This window comes from Oncorhynchus mykiss, chromosome 26, assembly GCF_013265735.2.
Source record: "Oncorhynchus mykiss isolate Arlee chromosome 26, USDA_OmykA_1.1, whole genome shotgun sequence".
Classification (NCBI taxonomy): domain Eukaryota; kingdom Metazoa; phylum Chordata; class Actinopteri; order Salmoniformes; family Salmonidae; genus Oncorhynchus; species Oncorhynchus mykiss.
Window position 1 is genome coordinate 14,652,655 of NC_048590.1, and position 26,684 is coordinate 14,679,338.

Consider the following 26,684-nt stretch of genomic DNA (forward strand, 5'->3'; position numbering starts at 1 on the left):
GCACGCACTCCAGCAGGTGTATCTCACTGATCATCCCAGTTCTCTGCTGCCTGTGACTGGAACGAATTGCAAAAATCGCTGAAGTTGGAGACTTTTATCTCCCTCACCAACTTCAAACATCTGCTCTCTGAGCAGCTAACCGATCGCTGCAGCTGTACATAGTCTATCGGTAAATAGCCCACCCAATTTACCTACCTCATCCCCATACTGTTTATATTTATTTACTTTTCTGCTCTTTTGCACACCAGTATCTCTACCTGTACATGACCATCTGATCATTTATCACTCCAGTGTTAATCTGGAAAATTGTAATTATTCGCCTACCTCCTCATGCCTTTTGCACACAATGTATATAGACTCTCTTTTTTTTCTACTGTGTTATTGACTTGTTAATTGTTTACTCCATGTGTAACTCTGTGTTGTCTGTTCACACTGCTATGCTTTATCTTGGCCAGGTCGCAGTTGTAAATGAGAACTTGTTCTCAACTAGCCTACCTGGTTAAATAAAGGTGAGAAAAAAAAATCCCTGATCCACCTCTACGCAGACGACACTATTCTGTATACATCTGGCCCTACTTTGGACACTGTGTTAACAAACCTCCAAACGAGATTCAATGCCATGCAACACTCCTTCCATGGCCTCCAACTGCTCTCCAACTAGTAAACACTAGTAAAACTAAATGCATGTTTTTCAACCAATCTCTGCCCGCACTCGCCCGCCCAACTATTATCACTACTCTGGACGGTTATGACTTAGAATATTTGGACAACTACAAATACCTAGGTGTCTGGCTACACTGTAAACATATTAAACATCTCCAATCCAAAATTAAATCTAGAATCGGCTTCCTATTTCGCAACAAAGCCTCCTTCACTCACACTGCCAAACATACCCTCGTAAAACTGACTATCCTACCGATCCTCGACTTCGGCGATGTCATTTACAAAATAGCCTCCAACTCTACTCAGCAAACTGGATGCAGTCTATCACAGTGCCATCCGTTTTGTCACCAAAGCCCAATATACTACCCACCACTGCGACCTGTATGCTCTCGTTGGCTGGCCCTCGCTACATATTCGTCGCCAGACCCACTGGCTCCAGGTCATCTATAAGTCTTTGCTAGGTAAAGCTCCGCCTTATCTCAGCTTACTGGTCACCATAACAACACCCACCCGTAGCACGCGCTCCATCGCTGAAGTTGGAGGCTTATATCTCCCTCACTAACTTTAAGCATCTGATATCTGAGCAGCTTACCGATCGCTGCAGCAGTACACAGCCCATCTGTAAATAGCCCATCCAATCTTCCCACCTCATCCCCATATTGTTTTATGGATGTTTTTGCTCTTTTGCACACCAGTATTTCTACTTGCACATCATCATCTGCACATCTATCACTCCAGTGTGAATTTGCTAAATTGTAATTACTTCGCTACTATGGCATATTTATTGCCTTACCTCCTCACGCCACACTGTATATATACTCTTTTTTTTCTATTGTGTTATTGACTGTACGTTTGTTTATTCCATGTGTAACTCTGTGTTGTTGTTTGTGTCGCGCTGCTTTGCTATATCTTGGCCAGGTCGTAGTTGTAAATGAGAACTTGTTCTCAACTGGCCTACCTGGTTACATAATGGTGAAATTAAAAAAAGATGACAAAAATTATAATCTCAAAATGGTAGGTACCCTGTATCAGTCCACAGAATTCAAGCAGTCTTATCAGTCTAATCTGGCCTATTTGGAGTACACAGCGAGATCATGCATAATTTACAATAGAAAAAAGACCAAGACGAATGGGTGCCCATGCTGCACCTTGTAAAGAAAATCTGAATGAAACCGACTCAGATGGTGGGGAAGAAATGAATCATGACATCTCTGATGATTATTTTTCTGATTCTGAGCCTCAGCCTAAACATACACTTCTGAGGATTAAGCACAAAAAAGCCATAACGGTGCGTACTGAGCCAGTGCCCGCACCACCACCAAATGAAAGAGGAGAGAGGAAGGGACGGCACCGTTTGGATGGAACAAGCTGGTGACAATGCTACAGGCCAATTATCAGCACAACATGTCATCACTGAGAGAGTAGACCCTACATCTCAAGAAAAAAAACTACATCAGCATTTATGTTACATTAATTAGAATTTTTGCAATTCTTCTCATTTTTGGACATTCACAAACACAACCAAATTTTTATTTTTGGGATAGCATATATGACATTTATTAATTACACTGTTAGATCTTCCAGTCAGAATGACTGCTCATTAGCTTGAAGGGGGGTCCCTTGAAGCACAGTCGTTCAAGTGTTAAAGAAAACTGAACCAGAACAGTTTATCTTGGCCCATAGACTACTTTCAGAGTGAGGAACCATCTAACATTAAGTTGTAAAATCCTGAACTTTGCCTTTAAGTGATCATTATGAGGAAGTTGGTTGTCCTGCAGCGAAGAAAGGTCATGCCCGTTCAAAGATGAACCAAACACAAAGTCTATTCACACTAGTGTTATCTCCCTTATTACAGGACCACAGGCATGAGAGCGTACAGAAAAGCATACACACTACTGAACTGTCTTTGGATAACAAGTGTGGGAGCAGTGTGTGTTTGTGTGTGTATGTGGTGTGTGTGAGTGAGTGAGTGAGTGAGTGAGTGAGTGAGTGAGTGAGTGAGTGAGAGACAGTGAGATCGGGGAGACAGAGAGAGACAGTGAGATCCAGAGATTTCATTAAAGGTATTATTTTAAAGAGAGAGAGCGAGTGTGTGAAAATATGAGTGTGTTGTGTAAGAGGGGCTTTTATGTTGAATGCAGGCAGGTTACTTGTTAAACCCATAATGGAGGGGCTGTACATTTGTGGAAGATTAGAAGCACAGCCTCTTATCTTATGGTGTGTGTTTGTGTGTATTCCCTTGATGAAAGCGGGAACAGGGAGACTTCAAAGTAGCCTCATTAAACGCTACCTGCTTTCCAGAGTGTGTGAGTGCATCATTGTGTGTTTGACTGTGTGTGTTTGTGTGCCTAAGGGAGAGAAATGATGTGTGTGTAAATGTTTAGTGAGTATGCATCGTGGTGTATTTGTTTGTGTATTTATGGTGAATCTTTCTGTGTCTGAATGAGTGTGCTTGTAGTGATGACGCACAACTCCAGCTAGAAGAATCTGGATTCTGATGAATCATGCTGCTGAGCACGGAACTATCAAAGGATGAGTACACACACACACACACACACACACACACACACACACACACACACACACACACACACACACACACACACACACACACACACACACACACACACACACACACACACACACACACACACACACACACACACACACACACACACACACACACTGGATGATTTCGAATATTCTTGAGAAAGGAACATCATGATAAGGGTGATGAGGGTGAATCATTGTAGTTGCATTTACACTATACATCAGTATGCCATTAATATAATGGATTTGAATCAATGCTTTATAACTCAGATGTATATTTATTCATTAAAATGCATCATATCAGGTACCAAAGCAAAGGCCATAGCTTCTGTAATGATATTAAGTTAATGAACTATCAGCCAACAATTTAATGATCTATAATAAAAGCACAGGTGGCTGCTGAGGGGAGAATGGCCCATAATAATGGCCAGAATGGAGCAAATGGAATGGCATCAAACACCTGGAAACCATTTGATGTATTTGGTACTCATTCCGCTCCAGCATTAACACAAGCCCGTTCTCCCCAATTAAAGTGCCCACAACCTCCTCTGAATAAAAGGTGTAGTGATACACAACAAACAAGGTTTGGAATGATGTGAAATAACATCGGTCTACTCCGACCTTTATTTCCTTCCTCTGAGCCCAGGGTTTCAGACCTGACCGATAAGGTTCGATTCCCGCGCTCTCTGCCGATGACCGAGTGTCTCTCTGACGCACATGCTCAGAAGGCTTCTCCCTCCGAGTGCATCATTATCATCGGCATTATGCATGCGGGCACTATGCGCCGTCCGTTGCCAGATGACCGTTGCCCTGCGTAACCTTTCTAAGTGGGAGTGCGGTGTTGCTGTATGGAAAAAAGGCAAGTACCATTTATTATTAAAGGGGTTGGGTTGACATTCTGTGTTTTTCATCTATGGTGTTTTCACAAATGTAACCCATTTAATCTCTCGCAATATGACAGCCATCTTAACGGTTTATTATTACTCCAGGTTTTGACAGTGTGTGTTTCTGTGCCTTTTTGAAGAAGATGAAAGGAGTTCCCACAACAGCAATGTGTTCCTGCGGGATCTTGATTGTGTCTGTGTGACTAAATTATTTATGTGATACGATCGTATCCACTCCCGATGCTATTTTAAGACTGTGTGCGTGTACTGTGTGTGAGTGTGTGCGCACGTGCATGCATGCATGCATGCAAGCGTGTGTGTGTGTGACTCTCAGCTGTCTGATATTCCCCGAGAGCTACAGTATTGATCTGTGTAATGGAAGGGTAGTGTAACTCACCACATTAAAACCACATCCCGCAACAACTAACAGTTACCCTGTGAGAGGTTAGTGGGCCAGAAGACTCTAGACCAGGAATGAGTTTCACAGAGATCAATACATTAGCCGGCTAACACTAATTTGAATATTAGTGAGGGTGTAACAAGTCTGGAATACCTGTACCATGCCCATTATAAGTTAATAGCCATGTAGGGAGGGGATGAAACACATCCAAACACAACGCTTTTCATGTCTGGCAATAAACAGCACAACATTTTTGTCAACATTAACGCAACTATGCCATTCCCACAACCCAGGTTCAAATACTTTAGCTGAACCTCAGCTTGTGTCTATCAATGTTGTTGTCAAACAACCAAGATGTGACCCAATGCTAAGAGCTAAATACTAGATTCACCTGATTATTTTCTTAATCTCTTGTGTGTGTGTTTGTGTTTGTGTGTGTGTGTGTGTGTGTGTGTGTGTGTGTGTGTGTGTGTGTGTGTGTGTGTGTGTGTGTGTGTGTGTGTGTGTGTGTGTGTGTGTGTGTGTGTGTGCGTGCGTGCGTGAGTTAGCCAGCTGTGGGACAACTTTTGTAGTCTCAATCTCCTCAGTAGTAGAGCTGCCTAAAGGCATGGAATGGCTCGCCGCTGCTCCAGGTGCACCCTGGGAAATTAAGAGAACCTGTGTTCATTTTACACCCCTGTGCTTCAGCAGGGAAGCTACAAGCCCGCCTGATTGGCCCTCTAAATGGCGAGCGCAAACACACATCCTGTGTCTCTTCGGACCATCTGTCTTGAGCTGGGACAGGCAGGAATTTTAAATGCTTTCTCCTGTTGATACTGTTTAAGTCATATTGTTTCTGGTTTTTTTTATACAGCATCTCCTACAGAATTTGAGCTTTAACAGAGCTCTTGTCTAAAGAGTCCAATATGACCTAATGTAGCAAATACATTTCCTGGAGTGTGCGTGTCATTTAAGTCCTCAACCCTTCCCACTAGGTTGGTAAAAAAAAAATATACATTGTGTTGCAACTAAAACCCCATTTACACGGGACTTGTATTACTATAGAACGTCAGTTATGTAATTATTGCGCAAGTGTGTTTGTTTTTCCAGTGGACAATTCAGTTGGGATTAGTTTTACCAAACTGCCCCCTGTAATTCTTGTTTTTATCTTATTCAAAATTGTGACTCATTTTAGGAAACTAGGCGTATGTCGCACATCACTACTTCACAGGAGAGCGATGTGAACGTAATAAAATAATGTAAATATATTTTTATTTATTTTTTGGCAGAAATGCCATATGGAACATGTGAACTTTCATGAGCCTTAATAACAAACTTGTATGCAATCTGTAAATATGAACAAAATTGTTAAATTACATGCCTAGTTGGTTTAGCCACGGAAAAAGTCAGGAACCTTCCTGCTAGCCATTATTGGCTGAGATAATGGATGGGCTGGACATGCCAAGAGATGAGTTTGAATTGGTCTGCCATGTAGCAAGCTTCTGTCAATAATAGGCTACTCAGTATTTGTAGGTAATCCTTTCTAATGCAGATTCTTTTGAAAGATAGCTCTCCACTTTCTGAAGGACAGAGTTTCGAAATCAGTGGAATGCTCGGTGAAAGCAGAGTATGATAGCTTGGGAAATTGAGACAATTTAGGCGTTTGATTCCAAATGCTAGCTACATGTCTAAACAAAAGACTCCACTATGCAAGTAACCATTTCACAGTACCGTTTACACCTCCTGTATCCTGTGCATGTGACAAATAAACGTTTGATTTTATTTGATATGGTGTGTGTTTACCAGAGACAGTAATGTGAAGAACAACATGATCTGCACCAAAGTCTGGGTGTAGACAAAGAGGAGCTCTCTTGGCAGTATACCAAAAAAGGGACATTTTCTCAAAAGTGGGGTTACCAGTTGATCAATTTCCAAAGCAGAATTACTTTCCTATTGTTCCTCAGCTGTAGTGTATGATATACCATTTTCTAGCTCTGAGTCTCTACTTTTGTCCATTGTAAAAAACACAATTTCAAATGTAGCTACATAAGACTGAATCGAGCTGGTCGGTCATAATTGACCATTATAACGGAAGTATGGAGGTTGTTCTAGGCGTGGAGATTTTTCAACTTGTCTAGGGATAACTTAATATTGTCTTTCAGTTTGGAGAAAGTGTAAATAATATCAATAATAACTATGAACTGCATGCAGACATTTAATTAATTGACATGTGTCAGTTTATAAATACATTGGCTCATTAACATTGGATTCATCTTTTAAAAGAGAAATAGGCACTGGAAAAGTTAATATATGACAAAGTGTCATATTGCCCCATGAATGAGGCAATGGGCAGAGATTTAAGCATCAATTTGTTCCTATGTTATTATCCAAACTAGGTTAAACTCTGTATATGCAAACCCCCATTGAATTGACAAAAAAATGAATGTTAATACCAAAAATAAATTGACTGAACCACTTCAGCATGCTTTTGTGGCACGGCCCAGAAGGTAAAGGGTTCGTTGACCACAACAGACGAGCTCACTCTCCCTGCCTGTGTCATTACACTACAATCAGAGCTGGCTGCAGACAATGATCAGCTAGGGGGAAATCAGATTCTCAAAATTTTTATGCTATATTTCTAATTATATAAAATATATGCAATGAATTTTCCACCAACATGTTCCTGTGCCAATGCTCCACACAATCAATAAGCAAAGCATAACTGCATACTGATTAGCGACTTCAGGCACTTCAACATCATGATTTGCATTTTCAACATCACAATCAAAGAGTATGAAATTCTTGACAAACAGAAAATACATCCCTCCTTACCTTGTACTCATTATCGAAGACTTGGCTTGACATTCTCTGAATGTCATTCATCTTTTTGGTGTTTTGTAACAGATGCCTCTTTCCATTCATCAAATGCACAGTTTGGATGCTGGAATTAGTGGAGTGGACGATCGTGCGCAGGTCGCCTACAGAAGACTTTGAAGTAGCCTAATCAGATTAAAACATTGTTGACGGGTTGTGTTTATGCCACACATAAAACTAAAAAGGGAATAAATACTTTTGCGAAACAACTCGAGGCGAAAGAATGGCCAAACCTCCTCAACTCGTCATCTCGAGTTCTATGGTAAGAAACACAATGGTTCCCGGGGCAAAAAACCATGTGATATCCTGGAGCATGAGTACAGGACATTAAAAGGCTTATTCCGACCGCTCTACGACAGCGTCAACTCCCGGCAGCTGTCGTAGAATGGTCGGAAGCAGCCTGTGGTGTCAGACGACATTAGGAGGGCTAGCTCGGAACTTCTGAAAATGAATTTTTAAGAGCTGATTCTAGCACTGAAAGATTCCAAAAAAGCGGGCAATTATTTTAGGTCTGCTACCATCGTTAGGCCGCGAGTGTGAATGATTCAGGCTACTGGCATTACACGCATGGCTAAAATATTGCAGTAGCTCTGTTTGAATCACTTTTACAGATAACTTTGGCACTTTCTGGAAACAGAATATGCTCTACAGGAATGATGGAGTCCAGCTGAATCCTCTTGACTCCTGGACTTATCAATGACCCCAAGCACAACTCAGTTAATCCCTACCATTGTGTTGCTGAGGTGTCATAATGCTGCAGCAAATGTACATTATCCCTGGGGCGTTGGCAGACACAACGTAAGCTAATGTATGTCCCGCTAACTGCCCTGAATGCCTCTGTTGATTCTACAGCTATTGTATGCATTAATCATGTGCCTATGAACCAGAGTTATACTGTTGGCACTGAGGCGGTGTGCCCTAGTAGAAAGTCCAATGGTTGCAGCTCAGCCTGCACTATCAGCTCAAACAAAAATAACATGAAAATATCTACTTCTGCTAAGCTTCCCAGTAAAGCAATAAAAACAATCAAGCATTCCAGAAAAAAGCTAAAAACAGCCCACATTAGCATATGTATCCTAAGAAACAAGATTCAAGAAATGTACAGTGCCTTGCGAAAGTATTCGGCCCCCTTGAACTTTGCGACCTTTTGCCACATTTCAGGCTTCAAACATAAAGATATAAAACTGTATTTTTTTATGAAGATTCAACAACAAGTGGGACACAATCATGAAGTGGAACGACATTTATTGGATATTTCAAACTTTTTTAGCAATTCAAAAACTGAAAAATTGGGCGTGCAAAATTATTCAGCCCCTTTACTTTAAGTGCAGCAAACTCTCTCCAGAAGTTCAGTGAGGATCTCTGAATGATCCAATGTTGACCTAAATGACTAATGATGATAAATACAATCCACCTGTGTGTAATCAAGTCTCCGTATAAATGCACCTGCACTGTGATAGTCTCAGAGGTCCGTTAAAAGCGCAGAGAGCATCATGAAGAACAAGGAACACACCAGGCAGGTCCGAGATACTGTTGTGAAGAAGTTTAAAGCCGGATTTGGATACAAAAAGATTTCCCAAGCCTTAAACATCCCAAGGAGCACTGTGCAAGCGATAATATTGAAATGGAAGGAGTATCAGACCATTGCAAATCTACCAAGACCTGGCCGTCCCTCTAAACTTTCAGCTCATACAAGGAGAAGACCGATCAGAGATGCAGCCAAGAGGCCCATGATCACTCTGGATGAACTGCAGAGATCTACAGCTGAGGTGGGAGACTCTGTCCATAGGACAACAATCAGTCGTATATTGCACAAATCTGGCCTTTATGGAAGAGTGGCAAGAAGAAAGCCATTTCTTAAAGATATCCATAAAAAGTGTTGTTTAAAGTTTGCCACAAGCCACCTGGGAGACACACCAAACATGTGGAAGAAGGTGCTCTGGTCAGATGAAACCAAAATTGAACTTTTTGGCAACAATGCAAAACGTTATGTTTGGCGTAAAAGCAACACAGCCCATCACCCTGAAAACACCATCCCCACTGTCAATCATGGTGGTGGCAGCATCATGGTTTGGGCCTGCTTTTCTTCAGCAGGGACAGGGAAGATGGTTAAAATTGATGGGAAGATGGATGGAGCCAAATACAGGACTATTCTGGAAGAAAACCTGATGGAGTCTGCAAAAGACCTGAGACTGGGACGGAGATTTGTCTTCCAACAAGACAATGATCCAAAACATAAAGCAAAATCTACAATGGAATGGTTCAAAAATAAACATATCCAGGAGTTAAAATGGCCAAGTCAAAGTCCAGACCTGAATCCAATCGAGAATCTGTGGAAAGAACTGAAAACTGCTGTTCACAAATGCTCTCCATCCAACCTCACTAAGCTCGAGCTGTTTTGCAAGGAGGAATGGGAAAAAATGTCGGTCTCTCGATGTGCAAAACTGATAGAGACATACCCCAAGCGACTTACAGCTGTAATCGCAGCAAAAGGTGGCGCTACAAAGTATTAACTTAAGGGGGCTGAATAATTTTGCACGCCCAATTTTTCAGTTTTTGATTTGTTAAAAAAGTTTGAAATATCCAATAAATGTCGTTCCACTTCATGATTGTGTCCCACTTGTTGTTGATTCTTCACAAAAAAATACAGTTTTATATCTTTATGTTTGAAGCCTGAAATGTGGCAAAAGGTCGCAAAGTTCAAGGGGGCCGAATACTTTCGCAAGGCACTGTATATATGAATCATGAAACTTTTTCTTGAATGGGCAGCTTGATGAAAGCCAGTCAATATTTAAATCACCAAGAAATCATACCTCTCTCTTGATATCACATACATTATCAAGCACTTCACACATGTTATCCAGATACTGACTGTTAGCACTTGGTGTTCTAAAGCAGCTTCCCACCAGAATGGGCTTTAAGTAAGGCAGATGAACCTGTAGCCATATTACTTCAACAGTACTGATCACGAGTTCCTCTCTAAGTTTACAGGAATGTGGTTCTAAATATAAATGGCATTTCTGTATTTTCTGTAGATCTTATAACCATGTATCGCTCCCACTGTCTCATCAAAGGTATTATCTAAGTGAGTTTCAGAGATGTCAGAATATGAATGTCATCTGTAAATAGCAAATTATTGATTTCATGAACCTTGTTTTGTAAGCTAAATATGTTAATGTGGGCTATTTTTATTTTTACCCCTTTTTCTCCCCAATTTCATGGTGTCCAATTGTTATAGTAGCTACTATCTTGTCTCATCGCTACAACTCCCGTACAGGCTTGGGAGAGACAAAGGTTGAAAGTCATGCGTCCTCCGATACACAACCCAACCTAGCCGCACTGCTTCTTAACACAGCGCGCATCCAACCCGGAAGCCAGCCACACCAATGTGTTGGAGGAAACACTGTGCACCTGGCAACCTTGGTTAGCGCACACTGCGCCCAGCCCACCACAGGAGTCGCTGGTGCGCGATGAGACAAGGACATCCCTACCGACCAAGCCCTCCCTAACCCAGACGACGCTAGGCCAATTGTGCGTCGCCCCATGGACCTCCCGGTCGCAGACGGTTACGACAGAGCCTGGGCGCGAACCCAGAGTCTCTGATGGCACAGCTGGCGCTGCAGTACAGCGCCCTTAACCACTGCGCCACCCGGGAGGCAATGTGGGCTATTTTTAGCACTTTTCTGTAATGCTTGACTGTTTTCATTGCTTTACTGAGAAGCTGAGCAGAAGTACACATGCTTGTATTATTTATGTTAGTGCAGGGAGAGCTGCACACACTTCCTACTAGGGCACACCACCTCAGTGCTAACAGTATAACTTTGGTTCATAGGCACATGATTACTGCATAGAGTTAGGGGAACATAAATTAGGTGATCCCATCCTCCAAATGATTTGGGTGGATCCCATCCTCCTTATAAATTGAGCTTTGTTTCCAGAAGGTATCAAAATTGTCAATAAATGTCACAACCACAGAGCTGCAATAGTCTCATAGCCATGGAGGGCTAATAGTCTTCTTAAACATTCAAGGCAATAATTTAGGGAGGGCACATGGCCATATATTATGGGGCGTTTGGTGGTGTCAAGCAGAGACCCAATCAGTTCTTTAAAATCCATCTTCAGCTGTTCTGAGCTGCCCTTCATAATGTAATTGAATTCCACATGAACTATGCTAGACTAAATTTCCTGAAGCTCGTTTAAAATGTTCGGGAGCAGCTTATTGATGTCCTGTATTTGTGGTCTTGGATAAGCACAACGTTTTTGCTCCAGGGACTGAGACATTTCTCACCACTGATCTGCTCAATACAATGGAGAAATCCGCCCATTCCTACATCACACACAATTCGTTAAACCTTTCACAGTCCCGCGAAAAGCAGCATAGCACATGCCCGCTGCTCCCGGCGATAGGTTCCACAGCAGGCAGTGGTCCGTCAGATCCAGAGAGAGGGAAAGGAGCCGAACTCGGCGACGAAGCCGCTGCTGGAGTCAGCACAGCCGCCAAAGACACAGGCAATCCCAGCGATGAAGACGCAGAAAGATCAGGTAGCAGTGTGGTGAAGCTATCCCCTATGTCAAGCTGCTCCGAACCTCTCGCAGACACTTCAGTCCCCTTAGAAGAATGTCGCTGCCTTCGGTTTCCACGACTTGTGACATGGGACCAGCACTGATTGGAACAATCCTCTTGCTGTTCTTTGTCGGAAAAGCAGATGGAGACGACTACCTCGGCAGGCAAGTTCCAGGTAGCACAGGCCATTCGGATAGGGACAGATGACAAGGCGGGGAAACATCCATCAGGCCCGAACGGCGTCCAGCCACAGGAGTTGAGACGGAGAAAGTTCCAATTTGCATTTTCCCCAAAAGTTTGTAAAGCATTGAAATTTGCTTGCTAAGGATAGCTACCTCATTCCTGTAATCCTCCGCAAACAAACAATTGCTGCATTGGAACTACGGATTGTCAATATTGTCCTGGATAAGAGAGTAATAAACACAGCTTCTACAGTGCTGGAAACGTTTGTTAGCTATTCCAGGTGAAGTGGGCTCCATTGCAATCTAGCTAGCTGCAATCTAGCTAACAGTGACTAAACTGCTTGGAGTAACCCTGGACCTGGATTGTAAATTGTCATTGATGATACAACAATAGCTAGGATGGGGAAAAGTCTGTCCATAATAAAGAGCTGCTCTGCCTTCTTAACAACACCATCAACATCAACAAGGCAGGTCCTACAGGCCCTAGTTTTGTCGCACCGGGATTACTGTTCAGTCGTGTGGTCAGATGCCACAAAGAGGAACCTTGGAATATTACAATTGGCTCAGAACAGGGCAGCACGGTTGGCCCTTAAATGTACACAGAGAGTTAAGATTAATAATATGCATGTCAAACTCTCATGGCTCAAAATGGAGGAGTGATCGACTTCATCACTACTTGTTTTTGTAAGAAGTGTTGACATGCTGAATGCACGGAGCTGTCTGTTTAAACTAGCAGCACACAGCTCGGACACCCACGCATACGCCACAAGATACGCCACCAGAGGTCTCTTCAGAATCCCCATGACTACATGGAACTCTATTCCACATCAGGTAACTGATGGAAGCAGTAGAATCAGATCAACAGAAAAAATTATAATTCACCTTATGGATCAGCGGTGACTGTGAAGAGACACACACACAGGTACAGACACACGCATACGCACACATGTGCCAGCACACGCACTCTACACACATGTACATGTTCTATTGAAGATGTGTAGTGGTGTAATAATGTTATATGATGTAGTGTTTTATCTTTTTTTTTATATGTGATGGAAGTGCCTTAATGTGTTTGGACCCCAGGAAGAGTAGCTGCTGCCTAATAAATACAAATACAAAATCATATTCACAAAGTTGGTGTGAAGGTGTCTGTTATAAAAAAGGATGTCCTGCGTTTTTGACAAAAAAAAATCAGCTGTACTAATTGTTCAGGTTCTGGTCTTGTCCCATCTTGATTACTGTCTGTAATATGGTCAATTGAAGCAAAGAAAGACCTAGCAAAGCTGCAGCTGGCTCAGAACAGAGCACACCTGCACATACAGAACCAACATCAACAACATGCATGCCCGTCTTGAGGGTCGATGAGAGACTAACTGCTTCTCTTCTAGTTTGTATGAGAAATATTACTGTGAGGAAAATTCCAGATTGTTTGCATAATAAATAACATACAGCTCAGACATCCATACATACCCCACAAGACATGCCACCAGGGGTCTCTTCACAGTCCCCAAGTCCAAAACAAATGTATATATACAGAGCCATGATCGAATGGAACTCCCATTTCTAATTATTCACGCAAAAAGCTAAATTCCCTAATTCATTTTTTTATAAAACAACGTCTCATTGCACAATAGGGACTGTGAAATGACACACACAAACACTCTTAACGCACACAAACTAGACACACATTACTCTCTAGTTGCATTGTCTGTATAATCGTTGCATTTGAAATTTGTGTGACTGTCCTAGTCCACCAGAGTTTTGTTACTTGTCGCCTTTTATATTTTTGTGTGGACCCCAGGAAGAACAGCTGCTGCTTTCGGCAGAAGCTAATGGGAATCTGAATAAACAAATAAACTCTCCCACCATGTGAAAATTACTGACATGGCAGATTGAGAAGGGACTAAAATTACGGTTGCTGTGTTTTGTGCTTGTGCATGTAATACATTATTACCTGACCTCCCGCAGTAAAACTAATCCCGACCGAATAGGGCTATAGTGCCTTCGTCTAGCATTGTAAATCTCAAACATAGTCTGCTGAACACGGCATATCCATCGCTCTAAGTGGATGTAGGTTACAAGTTAACAGGTTCCAGCACTGGCTATTCCAGACCCTCTAGCTATCATCACAATACTGCTTGTCAGAGAGAAAATTGGCCACTCACTCAGGCATAATTGGGTCAAGGGCAATGGTTGTGATCTCATCAATATCACTGAGCACAGACCTGGGGTCTGTTGGGAAAGCATGGTTGACTGCTATATTAGCAGGGAACTGAGCTAGCTGGCAAACGTAGCACGTTCACAGTGCAAGAACGTCACGCAGTAAAGTGTTTATTAGCAATGCGCTAAAAAGACGTAGACTAGCTTTACTGGTTTGTTGTAACTAAGTTGGGAAAGAGATAGTGTCATCAGTCCACTGGTAGAATTATGGTATGGTAAGAGACGTTGTACTTGTGTCAGCTGTGTTTGTGTGGCACTAGAGGAGGTCCGAGTTGACAGTAAGATGCTCAGAATATGCAGCAGTGGGGAAGAGATCTGACTGACGCACGCACGCACACACACGCACACACACACACACACACACGCACACACGCACACATGCACACACGCACGCACACACACACACACACCTGGGGGTTGAGGGTAGCAGCTGCCCTTGCATACATACAGTGGTCACACACAGCACTCTCCTGACCCGGGAGAGAGGAGCGTTATATTACAGTCTTCCTCCCCATCTCTCTATCTCTATTCAAAAACACACAGGCAGAGAGATACAGTTAGAACATCTGTGTACTGTACTGTACCATATTCAGTGTCCTGGACTGCTATGGGAGAATTAGAGTGGAAGAGAGAGAGAATGAGAGAGAGAACGAGAGAGAGAGAGAGAGAGAGAGAGAGAGAGAACGAGAGAGAGAGAGAGAACGAGAGAGAGAACGAGAGAGAGAGAGAGAGAGAGAGAGAGAGAGAGAGCGAGAGAGAGAGAGAAAGAGAGAGGGGGGAGCTGCTACATTTGAGAAATGACAATGTAGTGTAGCAATCTGCTAACAATCTTTATCTGGGCTAACCACCACCATCTTACTTAGCCCTGTCAGCACCACTGCTGTGGCAGCCACTTTCAGTACAGTATACCCAAAATGCTTGGCTTGTATGGAGCGATTTCAGTGCCAACATAAATTGTATTTTAATTCCATAATTTAGAATTTGTATTACATCTAACCCTAACCACACTGCTAACCTATTGCCTAACCCTAACCTTAAATTAAAACCAAAAAGCAATGTTGACTTTGTGGCTGTGGTAACTAGTGGACACTGCTGCGCCTGTTGTTCACACATGTATATATCTATCCTCTCATTGGCTAGAATGGTCCCCCCTGATCTTGCCTCCGCTCGACTGCCTTTCAGTTTTTTGGCTATAAGTTATTATGACCCCACTCCTAAAAGCGAAGACTCAGGACATGGACGTCCTTTCTATTCCCCTCTATTATGATCACAGACCACATAGGACACGTGGGAAGGGAGTATGATACAAAAATAAAACGCAATTTGGCCCCGATAAGAATATACAAATGAATAGCCCTGTCATAGCCTTTCCGCTCCCTATTTAATCTTGCTTTTGTGACCTCCTGGGTTTGAACTAGGTCTCCTGTATGTCCGAGGACTGTGTTAGCCAACTTAGCTGAAGCCTATATGGAGGTTAATGTAAGGGAAGACACACTGCTTGCTTAACGAGCACCGCTTCCCCCTGATTCAGTTCATAGTTGATCATAGTCTGCTGCTGGAAAAACACATGTGTAATGGCTTTACTCCCCCTGCTATATTGTGGATAAAGAGTTACCTGTCTAACAGAAAACAGAGGGTGTTCTTTCATGGAAGCCTCTCTTACAATTGGCTCAGAACAGGGCAACACGGCTGGCCCTTAAATGTGCACGGAGGAGTAACATTAATGATATGCACGTCAATCTCTCACGGCTCAAAGTGGAGGAGAGATTTGTTTTTGTAAGAAGTGTTGACAAACTGACTGCACCGAGCTGTCTGTCGGACACTCATACATATCCCCACAAAACATGCCACTAGAGGTCTCTTAACAATTCCCAAGTCCAGAACACACTTTCGGAGGCGCACAGTACAACATAGAGCCATGACAACATGGAACTCTATTCCACATCAGGTAACTGATGCGAGCAGTAGAATCAGATTTAAAAAAACAGATAAAAGTACACCTTATGAAGAGACACACACACAGACACACACACGCACACAAACTCTAGCACACGTACTCTACACACACGTACATTGTAATATTGTTGTATGGTGGTGTTATACATTTTGTATTGTATATATGTAGTGGTGTAATAATGTTATATGATGTTCTGTTCTATCTTTTGTTTTATGTGTGATGTAAGTGCTAATGGGGATCCCTAATAAATAGAAATACAAAAACCGAGGCTCAATCTCATGACCTCTGCCTCACAAACACACATGGTCACCTTTCTAAAGCATTCCAACCCACCATGCTATTGAAAAATACCTTCTTCATATTGTGCGGGGGGGGCGGCTCTTTAGGCTGAGTGAGTTTCAAAGTTCCACACCTGCTAGACTAATACAAATATTCAATGTCCAGCAAGTGTCACGGATCCCTCCGGAACTTTCATTACGCACACTTGGCCCCTATTCCCAGTGATTAGTAATTGCATAAGGGTGCCCTTGGTTTACCAGTGTCCTGTTGATTATTGTTACAATGTCCGTTGGTGCGTGTGTGTACCTGTGCTGTGTGTCTTGGCTTTTCGTGCCATTGTGGATTGCGTAGATGATTACGGGTCTCGTCCCGTGTGTTAATCATTGTGCGCTAGTGTTATTTATTCGAGGTACTCCTCGCTCTTTTGTTTGTGTTTCAACCCTGTGTTTTGTATGGTGTTTGTTTGGTCTTCGTCCCCGTGACTTTACACGGCACGCCGTAATTTGGGTGTAATAAAAAACCCTATTACACATTCCTGCGCCTGTCTCCCGACCCTTTATACCAACGTGACAGCAAGGTTACTCAATAAAAGAGTGTGGTTTGGTGATCTATGCTTATGTCATGAGAACCTTGCCTGAGAGTGGAAGACGTGTTAGTTTGACATCGTTTGAGTTAGAAATGTGTTACTGTTAGTTTCAAGTCTCCGGCAAGGGTACATTGGCTTCAGAAACCACCAGGAGTTTCTGTTTATAACAGACAGCATTTGATTCTTCTATCTGTTCTCCACTACCGTTCCTGGCTGGCAAAGTAGCAGGATGTTGTCTCTGGTTTTGAATCTGAATTTGGAGAACTGCATTTAAAAACTGAATCTGAATACATCTGAGAAGTTGAATATTTGAAACTTTGATAAACATTAAATTATATTTTGTAAACTTGATTCAGTCACTGAATACAATATCTACCATATCGAAAATGAATATATAAATATTGAATTTGAATATTTAATAATAAAAAAATGAATCCAATATTCATTCAAATTAGCTTCACAGCCATTTAAGATGCCCATCAGCCATCAGCCCATCAGCTAAGGGCACAGTAATGCAGCGCAGCCCACTCCATATAGAATCTCGATTTTGGGAGAGATTTGCCAAAAACTGCAGTGTCTGAGGAACAAGAGGCATAAACAGTGTCTTACATCAAGTAAGACCAAGGATGCTGTACCCATTGGGCACAGATGTCAGTAGAACGTCTAGTTTGATTGTTGTCAACTAAAGTGAATTCAACGTCTAAAAATAATAATAATAAAACATCACCATGTCATTGGATTTAGGTTAAAAGTTGGGTGAAAAAAATACAACACTTATTTAACTAGGCAAGTCAGTTAAGAACAAATTCTTATTTTCAATGACAGACTATGAACAGTGGGTTAACTGCCTATTCAGGGGCAGAAAGACAAATTTGTACCTTGTCAGCTCAGAGATTTGAACTTGCAACCTTTCGGTTACAAGTCCAATGCTCGAACCACTAGGCTACCCTGCCGCCCTCACATTGATGACTTTTTGCAAATCCCATCAGTTTTCCACGTTGTCGCAACATTATCACATTGATTGTTGGGGTTGAAATTATGTGGAAATAACACTGATTCAACCAGTTTTTGCCCAGTGGGTAAACTGTGTTTAAGATGCTGTAATAGAGAGATGGGGGGAAAGATTGGGGCAGTGTGTGTAACAGCTCGTGAGGGAGAGAGAGGAGATAGAGATGGAGGCAGAGAGAGAGAGAGAGATTATCTATTTAGCAAGAGCCAAGACAAACCCCAACCACAGCACTTGCACTGATTACAATTGCACTGTTTGCACTCGTTACACACACATCTATGTTCATAACAATTCTAAAACAGCACCATCATAACCAATATCCCCAAAAAACAGAACACACAAACAGACCACAAAAAGTAACCACAAAAAACAGTACTTCAGGTCTCAGGAAGGCCATGTTATTGTATGATGCTAGCCTAAGCTGGCTATCACTACCTGGATGTAGCTTTTTCCCACCACATCCTTGGCTGTGACCCACCTAAAGCCTTTCACCACAAATAAACAAACCGATGCAACTGGACACAATCAGATGTTCATCTGCCACCAGACAGGGGACTACCCTTGACTTAGTGGTGGATCCTGACCCAGAGTTTGGGAATCACTGGTCTGATCCAAAAGCCCTCCGAAACTCAAAGCATTGGGCAGAAACAGGACAAGTGGTAACTAACTACCTGGTATCAAAAGCTGCAAAGTCGGGCTATGTGGTAAGAATCCCAAAGACACATTTAATTGTAACATTATTATTACATAATGATCATACTAGCGTGTGCTTTTTAAATACACGTAAATAGCAGTCTGTAAATTAAAGAGGGACCTAAGATCAAGATGAACCAAAAACTCAAGCGCCAACAGATATCATCACCAGTCAGCTCTCACTCATCCCAAAATGGATCTCTACAACCAATCTCATTGCTTCTAGCAGCAGGAAGAAAGAACTCTGTTAGGGACAGGAAGTGAATAGTAGTATGATACACAGAATCACACACAATCGCACAATAACACACACACAGACACACAATGCACTCACTCTCACATAAAACTGCATACATGCACACACACACTTACCTCAATGAGGAAGTCCCCGGTCCTAAGCCCCGCCTGCCAGGCCACTCCTCCCTCATCCACCGACTCCAGGTATTGGAGGGCTGGGAAGGCAGGGGTGGGAGTAAACTCCTCGATGGGCGTGTCCGCTATGGGAGAGAAAGAGAGAAGGTAAGTGGGCTAGCACCTTATCCTGAACACCACACCCCTCCTCAACCCGGTGTCTATGGAGATCTAGCCCCATTCCAGATCTATACACACACACACACACACACACACACACACACAGCTTTATTTTAAACAGAGTTTAGCATTGACTTTGTGATCAGCAGACAAACAAACAACCGACAGACGAGCAGGGATAATCCATTAATCACCAATAAAACCACAAAGGTCATTGCCAATTCAATAAGGTGGAAGGCTGCAGACACGGTGCTGTCATCAACACAGCCAGATTAGTTTACTGCTGTCCTAATGTCTGTGTGTGTGTGACACAAGGTTTGCTCTGGTGGTAGGGGCAGTAAGATCTCTTTCTCCCATCTCCTATACAGCTGTCTAATTCGTCTTCCCCATCTCCCTCTCTTCACCCGTATCCCCTGTCACCCTCTCTCTCTTTCCCCTCTCCCACCTCTTCTCTTCTCCTCTCTTCCACCGGCCAGTGATATTCACATTGTGTCCTAGTGGCAGCCAGAAACCAATGGTGACAAGTGACACTTCTAATACATCATCCTTTTACTGTATGAGAGATGCTAGGCACTGTGTGTGTGCGCGTGTGTGTGCGCGCACATGCGTGTGCGTGTATGCGCCTGCATGTATGCACAAGCATTCATTTGTGATTTTATGTGAGAGTCGGTGCATTGTTTCTGTGTGTGTGTTTTCGTGCGATTTTGTGTGTTTCCGTTGTGTGTGTTTGTGAGCATTAGAGAGTGTGTGTGAAGTACACAGTGCCAGAGGATAAAGAGGGCTGGCTCAGTTCCCTTGGGTGATGGCAGTGTCAGAACAACTCTAGTACATTCGGCTTGTTGTTTTTTAGGCTAAATTGTCCTCCTCCTCTCTCTGTCACTTTCTTCTTCTATCCCTGTCTGCCCCCCCCCCCCCCTAAAAAAAAATGTACCTCAAAAGTGCAGACCAATAAGAAAATGCCTCCTCACAGCGTTTGACAGTGTGGATTAGGACATGGCTGTAATCATCATAGAAACCAAAACAGCCGCTCAGTGGGCTATTTTTAGATAGCATCAAATGGGTGGTGTAATATCAAATGATGTGTGGACAATCGCACTAATGTCCTGACAACATGTCCTACACGCAGGTTGATATTGATGTGTGAGTGTGTGTGCATTTGCGAGTGTGTGCACTAGAGTAGCGGTCTTCACAGATCCACCTGTACCCAAATACCCGATATCCAGATTTCTAAATAATGTCAAGGGTCTGGGTAGGATCTGATTTGATTGTTATGGGTATCGGGTATGTGTCATTTTGACTGACTTGTCCAGACGGATCCATATAGATCCGAACGTGACTGCTGCAGTAGAGAGAGAGAGAACATTTTTATAATTTATCCTTCTGCTCTTTGCTTTTCACGAGAGTGGCGTGTGTAGCAATTGTTTGACAATCATAAGTCTTCAAAGTGGCAATAAGAGGCCTCTGTAAATTGGTATAGAATCAGCTTGATCCCCTCTGTCGAAGACGCCTGTACCGTCCTTTTTTCCCCCAGTGATATTGTTAACAAACACGCCCGCATAAAGAAAATTTGAATTTATAACAGGTTCAGCCCCTGGTTCGACCGTGATCTTGCAGAGTTACTCCACCTCAAGAATTGCATTTGACGAAAGGCTTGGCACACGCATACTCATACTCACATACTGGCTCTCGTTCAGAGAAATGAGAAATAAGTGCACTCAGGCTATCCGGAAGGCCAAAGTTAGTTACTTTAAGGAGCAGTTCTCTCTCTGTGGGTCTAACCCCAAGAAGTTCTGGAAAACGATTAAAGACCTGGAGAATAAACCCTCCTCCTCACCGTTGCCCATGTCCCTTCAAGTTGATGTGGTTGTTACTAACAAGAAGCACATGGCTGAGCTTTTTTTTATTTTTTTACCCCCTTTTTTCTCCCCAATTTCGTGGTATCCAATTGTTAGTAGTTACTGTCTTGTCTCATTACAACAAATCCCGTACGGACTCGGGAGAGGCGAAGGTCGAGAGCCATGCGTCCTCTGAAACACAACCCAACCAAGCCGCACTGCTTCTTAACACAGTGCGCATCCAACCCGGAAGACAGCCGCACCAATGTGTCGGAGGAAACACTGTACACCTAGTCAGCGTGCACCTTGCCTGACCCGCCACAGGAATCGCCTGTCCAACATTTCCTCATCTCCCAACCCTTCAAATGCGACAAGCCCCGATGCTCTTCCCTCTTTTTCCCCTACCCGCTACATAGTTTCTCCCTGCAGGCGGTCACTAAGTCCGAGGTGCTGAAGGAGCTCCTTAAACTTGACCACAAAAAAACACCTGGGTCAGACGGTTAAGACCCAGTCCTCTTTAAGGTTGCTGCCCCTATAATCGCCAAGCCTATCTCTGACCTTTTTAACCTGTCTCTCCTCTCTGGGGAGGTTCCCATTGCTTGGAAGGCAGCTACGGTTTGTCCTTTATTTATTTATTATTTATTTAATAATAATAATGTATTTATTTAAAGGGGGAGATCCAGCTGATCCTAACTGTTGTATTTGCCCGGTTTATCAAAAGTGTTGGAAAAACTTGTCTTGATGTCTATAGTATTCTCTCTAGTATGCAATCTGGTTTTCGCTCAGGTTATGGATGTATCACTGCAACCTTAAAATGTCCTCAATGACGTCACCATTGCCCTTGATTCTAAACAATGTTGTGCTGCTATTTTTATTGACTTGGCCAAAGCTTTTGATACGGTAGACCATTCCATTCTTGTGGGCCGGCTACAGAGTATTGGTGTCTCTGAGGAGCTTCGGCCTGGTTTGCTTACTATCTCTCTCAAGGAGTGCAGTGTATAAAGTCAGAACATCTGCTGTCTCAGCCACTGCCTGTCACCAAGGTTGTACACCAAGGTTTGATCCTAGGCCCCACACTCTTATCAATTTACATCAACATCATAGCTCAGGCAGTAGGAAGCTCTCTCATCCATTTATATGCAGATGATACAGTCTTACACTTATCTGGCCCCTCCCCGGATTTTGTGTTAAACGCTCTACAACAAAGCTTTCTTGGTGTCCAACAAGCTTTCTCTGCCCTTAAACTTGTTCTAAACACCTCCAAAACAAAGGTCATGTGGTTTGGTAAGATGAATGCCCCTCTCCCCACAGGTGTGATTACTACCTCTGAGGGTTTAGAGCTTTAGATAGTCACCTCATACAAGTACTTGGGAGTATTGCTAGATGGTACACTGTCCTTCTTTCAGCACATATCAAAGTTTCAGGCTAAATTCAAATCTAGACTTGGTTTCCTATATTGTAATCGCTACTTTTTCACCCCAGCTGCCAAACTAACCCTGATTCAGATGACTATCCTACCCATGCTAGATTACGGAGACTTCATTTATAAATCGGCAGGTAAGGGTGTTCTCAAGCGGCTAGATGTTCTTTACCATTTGGCCATTAGATTGGCCACCAATGCTCCTTATAGGACACATCACTGCACTCTATACTCCTCTGTCAACTGGTCATCTCTGTATACCCGTCGTAAAACACAGTGGTTGATGCTTATTTATAAAACCCTATTAGGCCTCACACCCCCCTATCTGAGATATCTACTGCAGCCATCATCCTCCACATACAACACCCTTTCTGCCAGTCACATTTTGTTAAAGGTCCCCAAAGCACACACACCCCTGGGTCACTCGTCTTTTCAGTTCGCTGCAGCTAGCGACTGGAACGACCTGCAACAAACACTCAAACTGGACAGTTTCATCTCAATCTCTTAATTCAAAGACTCAATGATGGGCACTTTTACTGACAGTTGTGGCTGCGTTGTATGATGTATTGTTGTCTCTACCTTCTTGCCTTTACTGCTGTTGTCTGTGCCCAATAATGTTTGTACCCTGTTTTGTCCTGCTACCATGTTGTGCTGCTACCATGTTGTGTTGCTACCATGCTGTGTTGTCATGTGTTGCTATCTTGCTATGTTGTTGTCTTAGGTCTCTCTTTATGTAGTGTTGTGTTGTTTCTCTTGTCATGATGTGTGTTTTGTCCTATATTTTTTATTATATTTATTTTTAAATTAAATAAAAAGGCCTCCGTCCCTGCAGGAGGCCTTTTGCCTTTTGGTAGGCCGTCATTGTAAAGAAGAATTTGTTCTTAACTGACTTGCCTAGTTAAATAAAGGTTCAATGAAAAATAAATAAAAAATAGACTACAGTCATAGAGCCTCCGTATGGGGCAAAAGTTAGGAGATATTAATCAATGGAAGATGCAATTAAAGTGATGGAATTAAAAGTTAAAGGAGAAGAATAGGCTACAATTACCAAGAGCCAACAGGTAGGCTGCTACTTTATATTCTGAATGGAGTTGTTGTTGTTTGTAACTGTGTAAGATGAGAAAGCGCTTACTTCCTCAATTAGCCAGCGCTAGCTAGCTAGCAAGCTTAACTAGATTCAGTCAAGACAGGTGCTCAGAATCATAATGGATGATAAATAACTTAGCTATGGCAGCTATTAGTTTAATATAGCGCATCGGCTTGCTTGGTTGCTGTCTCTCCCTCCCTCCTCCCTTGTCACTCACTCACACTCAAAGTAGCCTACACACACAGCACGGCCCCTGCTATAGCCTCACGTCTCTCTACCCCCTCTTCTTTACACTTTATCAACTCTAGATAATAAAGAAGTTTAAAAATGTACTCTTCTACCGCTTCTCTCACTCGGATCGGGTCTGGATCCGACCAGGTCTATGTGGAACAGATCTAGTTGTCCTCGGGTCCGTTCGGAAAAGGTCTCTCTCTATATTTAAAAAATGAATTGATACAAATCATGTCCAGATGGGAAAGCCCCAGGTCCATTTCGGAACAGGTCCAACTATTTGGACCCATGAGGGCCTCTGTTCTAGAGAGGTGGACAGAGGTGCAGTTAGTCTTTGTGTGTGTGTGTGTAAGTGTGATTATGTTTTGAGTGTTAAGTGTTTGCAACATTCTATCCCTCTGTGTGTGTGTGTGTGTGTGTGTGTGTGTGTGTGTGTGTGTGTGTGTGTGTGTGTGTGTGTGTGTGTGTGTGTGTGTGTGTGTGTTTGTGTGTGTGTTTTTCTGCTTCAGTTATGATGGTGTCTGGCTGGCTAGACATTGACGCTCACACAGACAGACAGACAGACAGACTCCTATATACTCATAATGCATTTACGTTATACAGTAAGCTACAGGCGACTGACATACAGAGTGGAGGGGTTCCTGTGGTTACTTCAGGTGGGAAATACAATGTTAATCTCTTTAAAGTTGTATTATATCGAGACATATAAGATACATAGGCTGTTATTATCGTGTTTAATGTGCAGTGCCTACATATACCGTAACCATGAGAAAGGGATATGGAGAATGGGGGAGAGACCAGGGTAGCATCTTACCTTTGGCCCCTCGCAGCACGAAGCCGAAGCCTTCATTCTCCTTCTTGGTCAAGACCACCGTCTTCTCCTCGACCACGCAGTCGCTGTGGAGAAAATGCCGCGCAAAGCGCCCGTTATTACAGCCCATCATCCGCATCACGGCCACAGCCGCCCGCCCTGAGTGCAGGTTCATCGCCGTAAGCTACTCTGGGCAGCCCCCGAAGGAGGGGCTCCTTGCTTCGGCCCCTTTTAGCTCAAATGAAGTGCATGACAACGCTGGCAGTGGCAGTCCGGCGCCCGCATCTCCAGAAAAGCCGCCGCTCCTCTCCTCTGCGGCCGAAAACCACTCCGGGGAGCGACAAGCGGAGGCCGGAGATGGCGAAGTCGAAGCGTGACGTCGGATAGAAGCAGCATTACCGACTAAATAAATGATGATGAAAGCGTGGCTTGGCGCGGAGGAGGGGGGGATAAAAGGAACGGATGGTGGCAGGCAGTTAGGAGTCCTGGGCGAGGAGTGCGCGCAACGAATGAGATAAGAGAAAGAGAGAAGGGAGAGCGTGACCAGCATGGCAGTGCGCGGGCACGAAAACAGGAGGCCATGCATGAGTGATTGACCCTTTCACTCGAGTCGAGAGGTGGGTGTCCTCCCACTCAATGGCGTGGGGTGGCGGTGGGTGACACAGAGAGGGACGCAGCCCGCATGCGCTTGCATTACATTTTTCATTAATGTAATGCAAGGCGACAGATGCGCCCAAGCAACGTGACGAGAGAAACGGAGAGGGAAGGAAAGATTTTCAGGTAATTATGTTGCTTTCAGTTTCATTGCTGTGTTAAAAAAAATCATGGATGGGGCTTTGATACAGTTTTTATAGAAATAGATTTTTTTTGTTGAATCCTCTTTCCCCTGACTCCAAATGCGATTGGGCACAAAGGTGATAACTCAAACCTGTATGCTCATACTCCAAAAACAGAAGGCCACCACGTCAGTCACAGCCACATTCAATCAAGCTATTCAATTCTCAGACACCTTTTCACCTCTAACATCCAGAAAGAAAAAAAACATCTACAAGCAGCAATGATGTGGTCCAAGCAATATAGCCCCATCAACATCACAGTAGGCCTACCAGGCTACCAGTAATACTGCTATATACCCTTTACCTGCCACATCTGCAGCTTGAACCTTTCAGTCGATATACTTAAGGCACACAGACAGTGTGACTAGCGTGGCATGCTCATTTGCTAAAGTTTACCTGCCACGAGAGCTGGGATTAGTGGGGAATGAAAGGCACCTATTGAACTTTGACTTGGCAGTAAACACTTCTCACAACCTCCCTCATCTTATCATTCTCTCACACCAAGGCCACCTAATGTGTGTGTGTGTGTGTGTGTGTGTGTGTGTGTGTGTACTCTACCATAGCAAATGGGGGGGGGGGGGACACACAGTCAAATCCACCCAGACAGTGGATGAGATATGAGACACAATAAACAGGGATGGTGAGGGATGAGAGGAGAGATAGAGAGCTGCAACTGCCTTCCTAGCAACAGAGCAGAAAATGCAGAGTTGCCTTAGCAACACAATTTGTTTTTTTTTTAAAGGACAACATCCTGGTTATATTATTATTGTTATTATTGTTATAATAACACCACGCTTTTATTTAAAAAGGTTTATTCAAAACACCCAGTCACTTTAGCTTGTCAGGATAATCAGCAAAAACAACAAGACAATAAGATCACACATTGAAACAGCACACGAGGCTATCGCCCATGACCTGTCAAGACATGGAGTCAGGTGGTCAATGACATTTAAATCGCACCGTTATCACCTGAAGCATCGCCGATTTGTTGATTTAACCACGTCCCATGGTTTGACAGGGGAGAGTTTGCATGTTATCGATAGAGTCATCTTTATCCATCCACCAGAGTGACAATAACAGATACAAGAGTCAA

At 43.2% G+C, this 26,684-nt stretch overlaps 1 protein-coding gene across 1 annotated transcript in view; it reads right to left on the minus strand.

The window, feature by feature from the left end:
- LOC110506276 (SH3 and multiple ankyrin repeat domains protein 2-like) overlaps positions 1-25,851 on the minus strand; it is a 64,920-nt gene extending 39,069 nt beyond the window's left edge. The window contains exons 1-2 of the mRNA XM_036964121.1: positions 24,759-25,851; positions 19,213-19,337 (exon numbers count right to left, since the gene is read on the minus strand). Coding sequence (XP_036820016.1) covers positions 19,213-19,337; positions 24,759-24,930 — 297 coding nt within the window. The 5' untranslated portion in view covers positions 24,931-25,851. The remainder of the gene's footprint in view (positions 1-19,212; positions 19,338-24,758) is intronic.
- Between the last annotated feature and the right edge of the window lie 833 nt (positions 25,852-26,684).